General features: G+C 46.2%; 1 protein-coding gene across 2 annotated transcripts in view; it reads right to left on the bottom strand.

Moving 5' to 3' along the window:
• The window catches only part of URB1 (URB1 ribosome biogenesis homolog), a gene marked incomplete at both ends in the record, with an annotated part of 75,799 nt that extends 74,999 nt beyond the window's left edge, over nucleotides 1–800 (bottom strand). For both annotated transcript variants that reach the window (XM_080696915.1, XM_080696916.1), the window contains one exon: nucleotides 659–800. In XM_080696915.1, the coding sequence (XP_080553041.1) occupies nucleotides 659–800 (142 nt within the window). The remainder of the gene's footprint in view (nucleotides 1–658) is intronic.
• Nucleotides 801–17,830: the final 17,030 nt, after the last annotated feature.

Below are 17,830 nucleotides of genomic sequence, written 5' to 3'. Positions count from 1 at the left end.
AACTGGTTCTCATCTTTTGGGCACCAAATAACAAGTGCAGGCATCAAAAATTTACAAAGAAAATCTGTAGGAGAAAAATTCGAAGTTGAGACTATGCTGACCATCGATTTAGAAATTATTTTTAACCCCAAGAAATACTGTCACTTTTATTTTAGCACAATCCCCATGTTTCCACATGTCAACATGTCCGATTAAGGTTTTTCCTCATAACCTCTAGTGGCTTCTGGTAACTTGTTGCACATGTTAAGAGTTAAGAGGATCAAAGACATGGAAAACGGTGCTGACGGCTCAGGGACTAGCAAGCTGTCTCTCTGAACTGCCCTGACTCAGTAGGACCCCAGCACACATGTGCTGTGGGAATGAGGTCGCTTCATTCACTTTAATGGCATCTGAAATAGCGAGGTTTTAGAGCTTGCAGAGGGATGGTTGTCTTGTGAAACTGTAGCAACCCAGCGAGGCGGACGCTCTGATCGCAGACAGCCCGGGGCATGAAGGTGCAGCCCGCCCAGCCCAGCACCCCTAGGACGCCTCACCACCGGGGCCTCAGCCTCCTGACTGGCCCTGACCCTCCGATGTCCCTAACGATGCAGGAAGGACAGGCTGCGTCCAGAGCCGCCCGCCAGCGCGCCGCCCGCCCGGCCCGGCGCCCCGCACTCACCCCGCCCGACGCCCTGCGGGTCCCGGAGCTGGGTCTTGAACCTCACGCCCGTGAGCTCCTCGGCGCGGGCCCGCTTGGCTGCACCCGCAGTGGGAACCGCGCCGTCCTGGCCGTCTGAGGCCTTCCTCTTGGAGACGCCCATGGCCGCGATGGCCCGGCTCGCGGGGACCTGGCGAGGAACCCGCGCGGAGAGCGCTCTGACACACACGCGACAGGGCAGGGGCGGGGCGGGCGGAAGAGGCGGGCCCAAGAGGTGAGGCCGGCGGAAGAGGCGGGGCCTGGGGCGGGTCCGGCGGAAGGGCGGGGTCTGGGGCGGGGCTTGTTTGTGGGCGGGGCCGGCTGGAGGGGAAGGCTGGCTTTCTCTGCACCTGCGGAGGTTAACCTATCTTGGGGCAGGAGGCTGCAGCCTCCTGGGGCTCATGGGGCTCTCCTCCGGCCTCCGCACGGGCCCTTAGCAGGAAGAACTTCCAACCCTTCCAGACCGCGAGGACCGGGGAGCCCGCGCCGCTTAGCTGTGCAGTGTTTTCAACTCTTGATCCCAGGGCGCCCAGGCGGTGCCGTCTGAAGATCTTGCTTCGCATGCATGGGCTCCATATTTTGTCAGTGCGAGCCCCTGCGAGTTGGCCGGGTGGATTCCTCTTGGCTGTACACCTTATTGCTGGGACGTCCTTCCTGGGGACCTGGGCCAAGGGCGGTGCAGGCGCCCCTAACTAACCCTGACCTCCAGCTTCTCTCATAACCCGACCCAGACTGGCTGGTAGGATATCCCGCAGGCTGACCTCCACCCCATGGTGGGAGTGCATGAACGCTCCTATGAGTAGGATGCCAGAGGAGGATCAAAGGAAGGAACCGTCTGCGGAAGAACGCAGTGAGCAGCACAGGGCCTCGGTCTAGGTTCCACCCATTAAAATGGAGACCGCAGAACCAGCTTTACCCAGTCCCGGCAGCTGTCATGAACAGCAAAGGATGCAAAGTTTGAAAAGCTGCTTTGACTGGGGGAAAATAGTGCGCTTTTGTAAGCTGTTATTAATTGACTTGTGAGCCTCAGTACAGGCTCTGAAATTAAAGGGAGGGGAAGTGAATAAGTAAAAATAGGCAAGTGCATTTTAATGCCACCTCATCAATACTTGAGTATGTGTTTAAATAAATTATAAATTAGTTCCTGAGATGAGTTATTTAGTGATTCCTGAAATTTTCTGTCATGTTCTCTAGTCTGAGGAAATGCTGTCTTGTGTTTTGTAAGCAGATGTTTTTGTTTTGTTTTGTTTGTGGTACTGGGGATTGAACCCAGGGGTGTTCTACCTCCAAGCTACACCCTCATCCCTATTTTTATTCCTTATTTTGAAACAAGGGTCTCACTGTGTTGCTGAAGGGGGCTCTTCAAGTAGCTGCAGCTGGCCTTGAATCTGCACTCCTCCTGTCTCAGACTCCTAAGTACTGGATTACAAGTGTGCACCACCATGCCCGGCTAGCAGGTATGTTTTGAGCATTGAGGATGTGGGCCTTTCTGGCCTGCTGGGTTTTTAGAATCTCTAGTAGAAAAGGCACACGGTGTTGATTCTGGACCTATGGCTTAATGGGATTATTGTACTTGTGGAAATGCCTGTCACAGACAAGTCAGACAGAGTCATCCCAACAGATCTGAGCTCTTGCAGCAGTGTTAAGAGGAGGGGATATACCCTATGTTCAGACTGTACAGGGCAACACCCTTCATATAAAAGACAGACTTCTGGCTGTCCATACCGTCCTCCTCTCTGGTTGATTGACAGTCACCAAATTTGTTTTCTGTCAGGGTGAGCCCACCCAAAGAGGGGAAGGAAGAGGGAGGAGACAAAAGCCCTGAGTTTGTGGTGGTGAGAATAAGTTTGCGAGGGCGAGCTCGCATGGTAAGACAAGACGCCAGAGCCCGAGGAGGGGCCAGCTCGGCTCTGCTAACAGTGCCTCAAGATAACGACTGCAGTTTGGATCTGGAATAATCACCCAAAACCCTTGTGTGAAGGGCATGGTCCCTAGCCCGTGGTTCTTTTGGGAGATGATGGAAACCTTGAAGTGGTAGAGCCGACTGGTAGGTTTTAGGCATTGAGGGTGTATCCTTGAGGGAGACTGTGAGACCCTGGTCTCTTTCTCTTTCTCTCTTTGCCTGCCATGAAGCGAATGGGCCTCCTCTGCCATGATGTTCTGTGCTGCCACAGGCCCAAAGCAATGGGACCAATTGGTCATGGACTGAAACCACCAAAAAAGCTGTCCTCTTTATAAGTTGATTTATCTCAGATACTTGTCCTAGCAATGGAAAGCTTACTAATGCATGAACTAACCAAGGTCTTAGAGGAACTCCATCAATTCCTTTCTAGATCACTATCCCCAATGACCTAGTCACTTCACATTAGGCTCTGCTTCTTAAGGGTCCCATCAACACACTGGAGACCATCCTTCCATCACACAGCATCGGAGAGGACACAGGGTAAGCATATCTAAACCAAAGCAATCTGGAATGGAGGGGAGGGGAAGAGTGGTAAAAATGAGGCTGGTTGGAAAATAGTTTGTGCAGCATCTTGTTGGACAAGGTAAAGTCTTGGCAGAAACTAAATTATCTGGATTTCCAATTCCCAAAGTAGGCACTGATGTGCCCAGAACCCTGGAAGAAACTTAGTTTGCCGTGGAATATTTGCATACATTGAGAGGAAGTCAGTGATTCTTTTTTTTTTTTTTTTTTGGTGGTTCTGGGGTTCCTGGAAACCCTTCTACCTCCGGGCTACACTCCCAGGCCTGTTTTATATTTTTATTTGAAAATAGTGTCTCTTGCCGGGCGTGGTGGCACACGCTTGTAATCCCTGCGCTTGGGAGGCAGAGACAGGAGGATCGCACAGGTTCAAAGCCAGCCGCTTTCTCTGGCTTAAGAGACCCTGTTTCCAAATAAAAATATAAAAATAGGTCTGGGAGTGTAGCCCGGAGGTAGAAGGGCTTCCAGGAACCCCAGTACCACCAAAACAAAACAAAACAAAACAAAACAAAGAAAACAGTGTCTCTTAAGCCAGAACAGGTGGCTTTGAACCTGCATGATCCTCCTGTCTCCACCTCCCAAGAGTGGGGATTACAAGCGTGCACCATCACGCCCAGCAAGTCAGTGATTCCTAACCAGGAAAACTACTAGTTCCAGGTTCAACATTTGGTTATTCGGTTGTACTACTTTTTATTCAGTAAGGTCACAGCTTTGCAAAACTGGGTTTTCAGTGGTTACTGTGATAAAAGGTCAGGATTAAGCAAAAGTCAACATGGAACCAGAAAAGGGGGCGGCAGCCCCCAGTCTGATTCCAGAGAAATAGGGGCATGCCCAATCGGCACACACACCCAACTGGCAAGGAGTTGTGCATATTTAAGAATAAAATTAAAATATTTTGTCTTCAAACTTATATGTGCAGGAATTTTTCAAACTGCTACGTAATTATTAGAAGACATATATTTAATCAGTTGCTTGGATCTGGTTGTTTAATTAATGTAAAAGTTCAGTTTGTTGTCAGGTTCTTGTTTGCATGAAGAATTGTTAAGTCACTGAGACAGTCTTGAGGACTGAAAAAGTTTAGGAACATCTGTCCTGTACCCTTAATGGGAGCTCACTTTTGTTGCTTCTGAATTCCCCTTGTATGGGCTTTGAATACCTTTCATTTTGATAGGTTCAAGTTGTCCTATAAGATGAATTGTGTACAATTTCTAATGTTTTGTGCACCCAGTCAATTAGAGCATTATTCACAATAGCTGAAAGGTGGAAGAATCCAAGTGACCAATGGCGGCTGATGGATAAACAAACTGTGCTGTATATACACTACTTTTCAGCCTATGCATATATTATCTTTCAGCCTTAAAAAGGAAGGGCATTCTGACATACACTACACCATGGACAAATTTTGAAAGCATCATGCTAGTTGAAATAAGACCATCATAAAAGGACAAGTACTTCATGATTCCACTTCTACGAGGTCCCTAAAATGGCTAAATTCATAGGCATAGAAAGTAGAATGGTGTTTCCAGGCACTGGGGATAGGGGGCAGAGAGTTGTTGTTTAGTGGGGATAGAATTGCAGTTTGGAGACTCTGGACAGAGATGGATAGTGGTAGAGGTCTCTGTGAATGTACTTAACGCTCTTGAACTATATACACTTGAGATGGTAATTTTATGTTATGAGCATCTACCACATAAATAATATTGTTTTTTATTTTCTTTCTCTTTTTTGTGGTACTGGAGATGGAATCCAGGGAAGCTACACCTCCAGCCCTTTTTTTTTTATCCTTAATTTTGAAACAGGGTTTCACAGAATTTTAGAGGACCTCACTAATTAGTAGCTGAGGCTGGCTGCGAACCGGGATCCTCCTGTCTCAGCCTCCCAAATGCTGGGATGACAAGTGTGCGCCACCACACCTGGCTCCTTTGTTTTTTCATTCCTGGGTCATTGTCACCATTCTCTGGCATAAATGAAGATTCTGCCTGCAGAGGGCGCCAGGCAGTTCCTCCTGGCATTCCTGGGTTGGGCGTGCAGGGTCTGCAGGAAGCTTCTCCAGGGGCAGTCACCTGCCTGGGTAACAGGACTTGGCTTCTCTTTTACCCTTCTGAGACTTTTGCTGAAGAGTTTTTACTTCTGTTCACCAAGGAGAAACTGATTGGAAAGTACAGTAGGTGAAGATGCCTCTCTTCCTTCTGGGAGAGACAAAGTCACAGGAGAGGCTAATGTGGTACATACAAGTATGTATGTACATGTACGTACATACAATATTATCACAAATGTCATTTACTATTAGAGTAAAATTCTGACACGTGCTACCATGTGGATGAATCTTGAGGACATTATGCTAAGGGGAACAAGCCAGTCACAAAAGGACAAATTCCACTTGGATGAGGTCCCTACAGTTACCAAATGGAAGGAGACCGCAGGTAGAATGGCCCTCACCTGGGGCTAGGAGGAGGGAGTGAGGGGTGGCTCAGTGGGTAGCAAGTTTCAGTTTTACAAAATCAAAAAAGGCCTGGGGATACCTGGTGGGGAGAGCCGCATGACACGGTGGGTGTTGTAATACTACTGACTGAAAGGTTAAACTGGGGGTGTTGGGGCTTGGGGAGACCATGAAGGAGGCAAAGCACACATTGAGGTAACAAAAATCTGCTTTAATCTGAAAGAACTCGGCACCTTCGGGGTTCAGGGCGAGGTCAGCGGGTTGGGGGAAGCGACCGATGAGCCATCTGCCTGGAGAGTCCATCTGGACCCCTGCGTAGTCCGGATTGGCCCACTGAGTTGCCCACATGGCGAGACGGAAGTAGTCCTGCTTGTAAGCCGGTATTTTGGGGGGTGGGACTAAGTGTGGGAATGCCGATTCTCTGCGACATCTGTAGCCTCGCGATCTCAAGTGTGTCTAGTGGCACCTGGAGTCTTGAGATATCTCCTCTTCCAGAGTTCCATCTCCTCTCCCGGCCGCAAGATCACGTGGGGGAGGGGAGGGACCTGACTTATCACTGACCTGCACATTAACAATGCTTAGCCATTTTCCTGCCAATTTTATTTTATTCTTCTTTATGGCTGAGTATACACTCCATTGTGTATATGAACCACGATTCTTCATCCATTCACCTGTTGATGGGCCCCGAGGCTGATTCCCTCTCTTAGTTATTGTGAATAGTGCCACAATAAACGCGAGTTGAGTTTCGTGTTAAGCAAAGTAAGCCAGGCACAGGAAGATCAATATCACAGGTCTTCTCTCATACGTAGAAACAAGCAAAGATGACATCAAAGTAGGAGATTATTAAGGACTGGGAAGGGTGCTGGGGGAAGGGGGAACAGGAACGGACATGTATGCATGTGTGGGAACACCAAAATGGATCCCATTAATTTGTACAATTAAAATATGCCGATAATTATAATAAAAATGGCTAAGATGGTAAATTTTATGTTGTATGTATTTTACTACCATAAAAACTAATTTTCAGCCAGGCGTGGTAGCACACATCTGTAATCCCAGTAGTTGGGAGGCTGAGGCAGGAGGATCGCAGGTTTGAGGACAACCTCAGCAAGTAGTGAAACTCTCATCAACCTAGAAATACCCCATTTCAAAATAAAACTAAAAGGGCTGGGATGTAGCTCAGTGGCAAAACGGCTGCTTTGCAGGTATGGCACTCTGGGTTTGATCCCCGGTTCCAAAAAGACCAAAAAAAAAAAAAAAAAAACCTTTAAAAAAATAAGCTAAGACACCCCCCCCCAAAAAAAACCCTTTAAACATAAAATAAAAAATAAAAATAGAAGCTAGGCGTTGTAGCGCATACTTGTAATCCCAGCATTAGGGAGGCTGAGACTGGAGAATCACGGTTCCCAGACAGCCTCAGCTACTTAGTAAGTCCCTCTGCAACTTAGTGAGACTCTGTCTCAAAATAAAGAATAAAAAATAGGGTAAGGGTTGTAGCTCGGAGGTCAAATGTGCCTGGGTTCCATCCTCAGACCTGCAAAAATAAAATAAAATAAAATAAAATAAAATAAAATAAAATAAAATAAAATAAAATAAAAATGGGCCTGGGAATGTAGCTCAGAGGTAAAATGCCCCTGGGTTCAATTTCCAATATTATAAGGAAAAAAAAGCTATTTTCTTTTTTAAAAAAAGGCTAAATACCTATCTTATATATACAAATGTTTCTTTTTCAGGCCTTTGGGTACTTAAGAGCTAAAGTCAGATTCAACTTGGCATCTCAGAAGAAATCCAGGTCCTAAAATCTCGTGTACTTGACAGAGGGCTGGGGACAGGGACAGGGGAGGATGGCCAGGCAGGAGACAGGCCTGAGGAGGCTGACAGAGTGGGCGAGAGTGGGGAGGGAGGGGGTATTCATAAGCCAGAGACGGGACAGGTTGCAGCCAGTTCACAGGAAGAGGAAAATGAAATTCCATGGAGGAGCCCTTCCCCATGTCCTGTAGGGGCCAGGCCGCCGTCATCGAGAACAACCCATTAGGAGCTGCTTTGCTTGGTGGCAGTCATTTCTAAAGGTCCATTTTTGTGGACCTGAGGATTGCACCCCAGACACTTTGCCCCTGAGCTACACCCCCAGCCCTTTCTGGTTGTTTTTTGTGGTTTTTTTTTTGGGGGGGGGGGTTTGCAGGTCTGGGGATGGAACCCAGGGGCATTTGCCCTCCGAGCTACACCCCCTGACCAATTTTTTATTCTTTATTTTGAAACAGGGTCTCACTGAGTTGCAGAGGGCCTCACTAAGTAGCTGAGGCTGTCCGCGAACCGCGATCCTCCTGTCTCAGCCTCCCAAATGCTGGAATTGCAATTGTGCGCCACCACGCCCGGCTTTCTGTTTTTTATTTTGAAACAGATTCTCACTCAGTTGCTGCAGCTGACTTCAAACTGGCAATCCTCCAGTCTCTGCCTCCCAAGGACTGGGATTACAGGCACGCGCCACGGCTCCCGGCTCCTAGGGGCTCAAATGAAAACCGAATAGCTTATGCTCAATAAACAATAATATGCCCTGTCCGTCGTGAGTGTAAGATGATTGCATTTGCCATCCCTCTACCACAGATGCAGCTTCCACTCTGACTCGCTGTTTTAGCTTGGAATTCCACCGCAACCCACAAGTCCCAGTTTGGGCAGAGTTGGAACTTTGGACACCAACCACAGAGTCTGCATCCTGAATCACACCCTATACTACGTCAGCTGGCCTGGTTGCCTAGAACCAGTACTGCTCCCTTCCCATGTGCTACACCCCCAGCCCTATTTTTTATTCTTTATTTTGAAACAGGGTCTCCCTGAGTTGCACAGGGCCTCGCTAAGTAGCTGAGGCTGTCCTTGAACCGTGATCCTCCAGTCTCAGAGTCCGGAATGCTGGGATTACAAGTGTGTACCACCACACCCGGCTTAGCCCTTTCCTTTCTGACAGCAGAGGATTGGGAAGAAGGAATACTGGACCCCTGAGTGGACGGGAGGAGAAAACTCCAGGAGGGCAGAGAGGGGCATCTGGAGACCAAAGCATTCTTCCTAAAGTCATCAGGTCACGGGCAGCATCCTCAGGGAATTCCTTTGGAATCAAGCACCTTCCAGCCTTGGCCAGGAAACAGGAGAGGGGTGTCTGCTCCCACCAGGATGCGGTGCCCCCCCCACCTCCAGAAAGGGAGTTTACTACTTTGAATAACTGCGAATTCCCACACTGAAAATTCCCCATGAATCAGAACCCAGTCATTCACTATGCCCCACAAGCCCCAGCGCAGTCTTCTTTTACAAAAAAGAAAATAGGGATCACATGTCAGTAAATGGGTAGCATGTACAAAAATTAATGCAAAGAAGACATACTTGAGAAAACATTAAGAAATGTCAAGGAATTGGTCCGAATGTAATCCACTTTGGCTAAAATCCTACGTTTCTTTTAAGAAGCAAAATGGGCTTTTCATTTTTGCAAATGTAAAATGGGAGACAGACAGAGAGACAGAGATATCAGATGTCTCTGAGGGTGACTCTCAGGGGCAGAGCTAGGACCTGACCTGAGTCTCTGGTACTGTCATTTGAATATCAATAGAATTAGTGGATTCTATGCCTTTGGCCTTGGCTGGGCTGTAGGTACAGACCTCAGTTGATATTTGTTTGTTGGCTGGTTGATTGGTTAGCTCTGGGGATTGACCCCAAGGGCGTTCTACCTCCAAGCTACACCCCCACTCCTGTTTTATTTTTATTTTGAAACAAGGTCTCACTAAAGTAGCTGAGGATGGCCTCGAACCTGCTATCCTCTTGTCTCAGCCTCCCAAGTACTGGGATTACAGGCATGTACCCCTACACCTGATATGCATATATATTTTTAAAGTCTCCCTTCAGTAGGTTTTTTGTTGTTGTTTGTTTTTTGTTTTTGCGGGTTTGGGGATGGAACTCAGGAGCATTCTACCTCCTAGCCATGCTCCAGCCCTATTTTTTATTCTTCATTTTGAAACTGGGTCTCACTGAGTTGCAAAGGGCCTCACTAAGTAGCTGAGGCTGTCCTTGAACTGTGATCCTCCTCTCTCAGCCTCCAAAATGCTGGGATTACAAGTGTGTGCTACCATGCCCAGCACTTCAGTAGGTTTTTGGACAAAACACTCTCCCACATAATTTTCCTAGTGCAGCCCGGCTTCTGCAGTCCTCACCAGGCAGTCTCCTCACTATTGGTGTGGCTCCATGGCGTCGGCTCTATAAACCACCATTTGTTGCTTTCTAAAAATGAGCCTTTTATTTTATTTTTACTTTTATTTTTTTTTAGCTCTGGACAACATTTGGCCTCCTGCTCCTAAGATAAAAGGTTGGTTTCTTTGAGGCTGACAAGTGGTGGCTCTGTCTTCTCAGAATGGCTATACCTCATCTGTGTTGGAAGCCAAACATCTTACCTGGTGGACCGGGTGGATGGAATTGAGAATAATTTTAAAAGGGGGCCCTGCATTTTTATTTTGTAAGGAATCAGTAAATCATGCCATTTCCTAGTCAGCACCTACCTTAAAGGGTTTGTGGGCCGGGCGTGGTGGCTCATGCTTGTAATCCCCGCGCTTGGGAGGCTGAGACAGAATTGCACAGGTTCGAAGCCAGCCTCAGCTACTTAGTGAGGCTTTCAGCAACTTAGTGAGACCCTGTTTCCAAATAAAATATTTTTTAAAAAAAAAAGGTCTGGGAGTATAGCCCAGAAGTAGAAAGCCTCTGGGTTCCACCCCCAGTACCACAAAAAAAAAAAAAAAAAAGGGTGTGGGAAGAGTCTACATATTTGGGGAACGTTTCATTCAGACTAAATTCACTTTAATACCAGTTCCCATAATTGTGTTAAATAATCCAATGGTCTTACTACTGTTTTTTAAATTATTTTTCAAATTTCATCAGAGAAGAAATGGCTTGGGAGAAACTGCCTCGGTGGAAAAGAACATTCGCCTCTATGGCCCAGATGGATTTCGCAAGCCCCCACCGTCTTTGAAGCATGCACGCCCTTCCCCACCTTCCCTTGAATTTTTACAGAGCCTTGGATTTGGGGTGTTTGATTGTACAATATTTAGAGAGCTGGAAACAGGGCAGGGAGTGGAGTTTCTGTTTGTTTGGGGGACAAAGGTACTTAGAAGTGTGGGAGGTGGCGAGGAAGATGGATGGAGGTTTTTTTTTTTTTTTCATTTTCTGGTAAGATTAAAATAGTATTAAAAGGAACCGGTTAGGGCTCAGATCTTCCAATTTAACAGTCATGGGCAGAAGTGCGATGCGGAGGGCAGCCAGGGAGCCAGCCTTGGGGCCGCTCGCAGGCCACGCCCTCCCGGCTCTGCTCTGCTACCTGGCTTCCTGGACATCGTACAACCCGGCCCCTTTCCTGGGGTCTGCAGCCAACGCAAAGCTCAGCCCTGCTCTGCGGATCACTCTCCTCTCCTGACCAGCTCTCCAGACCCACTTGGTTCTTATTTGATTTTTTTCACAGCTTAAAAAAATATTTTGGGGTCCGGGCCCCTGGCCCCGACCCTGGGCGGGTGGGCAGGCGCTGGCGGGGCACCCCTAAGCGACCCCCTCTCCACCCGGAAGGACCCTGTGGTTTGGGCCCCTGGCCCCGACCCTGGGCGGATGGGCAGGCATTGGTGGGGCACCCCTAGGCGAAACCCTTTCCACCCGGAGGACCCTGTAAAAAAGGAAAAGTAAAAGAAAAAAGGAAAATATCGGAGAGGGGTCAAGGAGGTGATGGATGCCAGGATACTGGAGATGCAGACAAAACTTTTCCAAATGAACTGGAATTATTGGAAAAATTCCCTGCTAAGGAGGACTGCTTCTTCTCTACATTGTTAAGAATCTTGGACATCACCTGTAAGGAGAGAGACTTTAGTGGAGACCAAGGAGAAAGGTGGTGCTGAAAGCAGTCTCCGTGTTGGCGGTGGAGACTTGTATTCAGGAGAAGCAGAAATCGGAGCCTACCAACCTTATTTTTTTTTATTTTTTATTTTGGAGAAATTACAACAAAGGTTGAATGCTACCATCACGCATGCTTAGGAAGACTGGACAACATTCAGAGTGGAAAAAGAGCTTGGGAAAAATTTGAAATGGTGGAGGCAGTGGCAATGGCAGTGGCCAGTACTCAGGGGAGGCAGAGATCTGATGCATTACACCTGGAACCTTTGAAATAATGACCCCAGAGGCAGAATGCTACCACCACGCACCCATGAGAACGTGGGACAAATAGTTGGGCGAAGAGGGTGCTCGGATTAGAGCCTGCCAAGGGGTGAGGCTGGCGACGGACTCAGCAAAGCTGGGGTCGGAGCCTGCCGTGATGCAAGGCCGGTGCTGGGGCCTCCGAGGCCGGGATCGGAACCTGCTGAGGGATTAGGCTGGTGCCCGGACCAGCAAGGTCGTGATCGGAGCCTGCCGTGAGGCAAGGCCGGTGCTGGTGCCTCTGAGGCCGGGATCAGAGCCTGCTGAGGGGTCAGGCCGGTGCCAGGGCCAGCGAGACCGGGATCGGAGCCTGCTGTGAGGCAAGGCCAGTGCTGGGGCCTCCGAGGCCGAGATCAGAGCCTGCTGAGGGGTTAGGCCGGTGCCGGGGTCAGCAGCTGGCATCGGAGCCTTCCGTGAGGCAAGGCCGCTATTGAGGCCTCCGAGGCCGGGATCGGAGCCTGCCGAGGGGTTAGGCCAATGCTGGGGCCATTGGCTAACATCGGAGCCTGCCATGAGGAAGGCCAGTGCTGGAGCCTCCAGGGCTGGGATCGGAGCCAGCCGAAGGGTTGGGCCAGTTTCGGGGCCAGCGAGGCCAGAACAGGGGCCTCCCATGAGGCAAGGCCGCTGCTTGAGCCAGCGAGGTCTGGATCAGTCCACCGGGTAGCCAGGCCACAACTGGGGTTGTCAAGAGTGGGATCGCTACTTGCAACGCGGCATGCACAGAGAAATATTGCAGGAAATTAAAACCAGATGCTTCCCCTAACCAGCAATAACTAGGAGGAAAGGGGCAACAGGAAGTGGTCGAGCTATAGAAAGGGCTCTATAGTGAAGCAATTAAGGTGACCAATCAGAGGGTATGGAATAGGGGAGGATGGAGCCTCTTTAAAAAGCAGGAGGTACATAAACAAATGTATCAAAGTTAATCACCAAACAAGCATGGGATGGAGGGAGGGTGAGGGAATGAGATGGGGGCTGGATGAGGGCTAATTGGATGATGTGTGCTTGTATATCCTCTCAAGTCTTGTATTCCAATGTGATGTATGATTACAATGCACCAATAAAAATAAATTAAAAAAATATTTCGCATGACAACAACCTACCCAATTTAACAGTCCAATTCAGCCAGGTGTGGTGGTACACACCTGTAATCCCAGTGCTTAGAAGACTGAGACCAAGGATTGCAGGTCTGTGGCCAGCCTCAACAGCTTAGTGAGGCCCGCAGCAACTTAGTGAGTTTCAAAATAAAAACGGCTGGGAATGGTTAGTCAGAGGTAGAATGGCCCTGGGTTCAATCCCCGGTACCACAAAAACAAACTGTCAAATTTCAATTTTTTTTGTTATTACATTATTTTTTAGAGTTATGATTGATTTACATAGCATAAATTTGTCATTTAACCATCTTAATTATATAACTCAGTGGCCATAATTCCATTTTCAATGTGCAAGCATCACACAATCTATTTCCAAAACTATTTTTAATCACCCCGCATAAAAACTCAGTTCTCATTAGGTAATAACTCTCTGTCCCTCACTCTAGCTCCTTGTAACTTCTATTTTACATGTTGTCTCTATAAACCTGCCTATTCTAAGTGTTTCCTATAAGTGGTCTCATGCACTGTCCTTTTATGTCTGTTTTGTTGTTTTTTTTTTTTGTTTTTTTTTTTGTTTTGTTTTGTTTTGTTTTTTGGTGGTACTGGTGTTCCTAGAAGCCCTTCTATCTCCGGGCTACACTCCCAGACCTATTTTTACATTTTTATTTGGAAACAGGGTCTCCTAAGCCAGCGCGCGCGGCTGGCTTCGAACCTGCGCGATCCTCCTGTCTCTGCCTCCCAAGCGCGGGGATTACAAGCATGCGCCACCACGCCCAGCCCTATGTCTGTTTTTTTTTTTTTTTAACATAACATCTTCAAGGTGCCTGCAGGCCATAGCATGTATCAGAACTCCCTTTTATAGATGAATACCATTTCATGTCCTGTTGACTCATTCATTTGTTGATGGACACTTAGGTTACTTCTTTTTTTTTTTTTTTTTTTTTTTGTGGTACTGGGAATGGAACCCAGGGGCTTTCTACCTCCGGGCTACACTCCCAGACCTATTTTATACTTTATTTGGAAACAGGGTCTTGCTAAGTTGCTGAGAGCCTCACTAAGTAGCTGAGGCTGGCTTCGAACCTGTGCGATCCTCCTGTCTCAGCCTCCCAAGCGCGAGGATTACAAGTGTGTGCCACCACGCCCGGCTTTGGGTTGCTTCTAACTTTTGGCTAACGTGAATAATCTGCAATGAATGTTGGTGTACAGTGTAGGGATGTGTTCCTGCTTTAGGTTCTTCAGGGTATATACTCCCTGGACCCTTCTCTGACATCTCCAGCAGCCATAGCAATATTTTTTATTTTCTTTTTGGGGGGACTTGAGATTGAACCCAGGAACACTGGACCCCTGAGCCATACCCTGCAGCCCCATTTTATTTATTTATTGACTGATTGATTGATTGATTGATTATGGTACTGGGGATGGAACCCAGAAGCATTCTGCCTCCAAGCTACAGCCCCAGCCCTATTTTTTTATTTTTTTCAATATTTTATTAAATCAATAGTACTTAAAATGACGAGAACATCATTTTGAGTATAAATTTTTATACATTTAATCTTAATGAGATTATTTTCTCTTAAAGGTCGTATTTTTTTTCTTTCTTTTTTTTTTTATTGGTGCACTGTATTCATACATCATAGTGGGATACAAGCTTTTGTAGACATACATGCACACATCACCCAGTCAGCCCCCACCCGATCCCCACCCCATTCTCTCCCCATCCCTCCTTCCCATGCTTGGCTTAGTGGTTGACATCTAGTATTATAGCAATTTATCAAAAATTAAAAATGATAATCTCACATAACAGTTTCATTTGTCTGATACCAAGCTTTTGATGACTTAAAGATAACATTTCAATATTTCTTTTTGCTTTCTTTCTTACCAGAGAATATTTTTTTCTATTTTTTTAGCTGAAACTATCATATGTTTATATATTTATTTTTCAGAAAAAAATCTATCCTAATATGGAATATGGATTCTAGATACCCAAAACGATCTTGAAAAAGAACAAAGCTAGAATATGTATATTTTCTGATTTCAAACCATATAAAGCTACAATAATTGAAACAGTGTAGTACTATTCTAAAGGCAGATATATAAACCATTGGAGTTAAATAAAAGCCTAGAGCTAAATTCTTCCCTATATTGTCAAGTTATTTTTGACAAGGTTTCCACGAACATTTGGTGGTGGAAATAATAATCTTTTAACTAAATACTGTTGAAAAATAATAATTACATGGAAAAGAATAAAATTGGACCCTTACCTAATCCCATATACAAGTATTTACTCAAAATAGATAAAAGACCTAAATATAAATCTTAAGACTATAAACTTTTAGAATAAAATCTGGGTCATAAAACATCACAACACTGAAATTGGCAGTGATTTCTTGGATATTATTTCAATGGCACAGGCAACAAAAGAGTATACAAACTCCCTAAAAAATAAAAAAATATTGTATATCCAAAGACAATGTAAACAGAGTTAAAAGTTACTAATAGAATGGGATAAAATATTTCCAAATGCTATATCTGAAGGTATATTAATATTCCAACTAGAAATCCTAAAAATTAACAACAATAAAGGCAAATAATACAATTTAGAGATAGGTAAAAGACTAACATAAATAATGAATCTCCACAGATAACCAATCTTAGTTGTCTGTTGGATGGAAAATCTTGTTTCTCTGGTTCTGGTGTGTGTTACCTATTTCTTCTTTGTAGTTAATCTCTTTGAGTATTTTCTCTAGCGCTGGTTTTGAAGACATAAATTCCTTCAGTTTCTGTTTGTCATGGAAGCTTCTTATTTCTCCATCTAATTTGATAGAAAGTTTTGCTGGGTAGGAAATTTTTGGCTGGAAGTTGTTTTCTTTCAGAGTTTGGAATATGTTACTCCAAGCCCTTCTGGCTCTCATGACTTGTTTTGGGAAGTCTGGAGTGATTCTAATTGGTTTGCCTCTGAATGTCACTTGGCCCTTTGTTTTTGTTGCCTTTAAGATTCTCTGCTTGGCTTCCACATTGGTCATTTTGACAATTATGTGGCGTGAGGATCCTCTTCTCCGATCCTGTCTAAAGGGAGTTCTATAAGTTTCCTGGATCTGTGTATCAACCTCTTGCTCTATGTTTGAAACATTTTCTGCTATTACTTCCTTGAAGAGATTGTTGATCCCTTTGGTTTCACTTTCTTTTCCCTCCTCTATTCCAATTATTCTTAGGTTAGCTTTCTTAAAATGGGCCCATATTTCTTCAATGTCAGATTCCTGCTGTTGGATATTTTTTTCTAGATTAGAAACTATGCATTCATTTTTGGAATGATCATCTTCTAAGAGCGAGATTCTGTTCTCCATGTGTTCTAATCGGTTGTTTGTGCTTTGAATTGAGGCCTTTACTTCATTAATTGCATCCTTTATCTCTTTTTGGCTCTCTCTGAGTTCTTTTCGAAGCACCTCTATTATTTCTACAGTTATTTTCCTGATTTGATCTTCTAGAAATCTCTGATTTTATGTTTTATCGGGTTCTGATGTTGTGGGGTTGTGGGCATTCATTGCTCCAGTGTTATTCCTCTTTCCCACGATTTCGGAAGTTTGTGCCTTCTCTGGGTTCTTCCCTTGGGTCACTATGACTTCACTTAAGGTGCTCTGGATCTCGAGTCTGTAGTATCTCAGACCCCACTACTCCTTTACTGGGTTGTATCACAGAGTCTCCGACCCAGGGAGTCGATAGAGGCTGCTTTAAACTATGGGGGGTGCCAGGTTGCACGTTCTCCTATGGTGTGATATCTCTGCCACTGCCACTCCCCCACTGGGTCAAGTCCCAGGGAGTACAGTACTGGGATTTCTCCTCTGTGGCCCGCAATTTGACTCACTGTTCTTGAGTTCGCAGATGTAGCTGTACTGGACTCGGTGAATTCGCTGCTGCTGCTGCCGGTGGCAATATGGCGCCGCTGCTATGCCCTCGGCCGTGAGGCTGGCTTATTTCTTCTTGGTTTTGAGTTCCACTCTGAGTCCCTGCAGAGTGTGCTGAGCTCAGCCACTGGGAGCTTTCGATGTTCCCTGCGCTGAAAAATCCCGCCTGGCTGTTCCACAGCGGCTCACCTCGGCTTGCTGTAGCCGTCCAGTGAATTCGCCGCTGCCGCCGGCAGTATGGCGCTGCTGCCGCGTCCTCGGGCGTGAGGCCGGTGTATCTCCTCTGTGGCTCTGAGCTCTGTTCTCAGTCTGCTTTCTCTCTGGAGCCTGGTGATTTTTTTGTTTCTCTGGTGATGGTGTTTTCTGGCTATGAAAGGCGCTGATTTTGTGGTAATGGAGATTGGTTGTTAGCGGGGCTTTTAAGCCCTGCTTTTCTCGGATGCCATCTTCCCGGAAGTCCTTAAAGGTCCCCCAGCCCTATTTTTTATTCCTTATTTTGAAGCAGGGTCTCACTGAGTTGCAAAGGGCCCCAGCAAGTAGCTGAGGCTGCCCTTGAATCACTATCCTCCTGTCTCAGCTTCCCAAATGCAGGGATTATAAGCATGTGCCACCACATCCAGCTTTTTATTTATTTATTTTTATTTTGAAACAGGGTCTCACGAAGTTCCTGATGTTGGCCTCAAACCTTCAATCTTCCTGTCTCCATCACCTCAGTACTAGAAATACAGGTGTGCACCACCAGGCCTGGCTAGCCACGGTAATCTTATCTATTTATTTGACAGTACTGGGGGGTTGAACCCAGGGACTTTAGCTCTACCACTGAGCTAAACCTCCAGATGTAACCACAGTAACCTTTTAAATTTTTTTCTAGAAGCTTTTTAATTATTTAAAACAATTAATGATTCTGATGTCACTGTGCCAAAAAACAAAGAATCTTTTTACCAACACATGTGCAATCCCATCAGTCCTCTGTGTACAATGTGTCGCTAGCTTCAGATAAAGATACTCATTAAGCCATAACTTCAGGGAAAG

This window comes from Muscardinus avellanarius (genome assembly GCF_963383645.1).
Source record: "Muscardinus avellanarius genome assembly, chromosome: 5".
Lineage (NCBI taxonomy): Eukaryota > Metazoa > Chordata > Mammalia > Rodentia > Gliridae > Muscardinus > Muscardinus avellanarius.
This window is presented reverse-complemented; position numbering and strand designations above follow the sequence as displayed.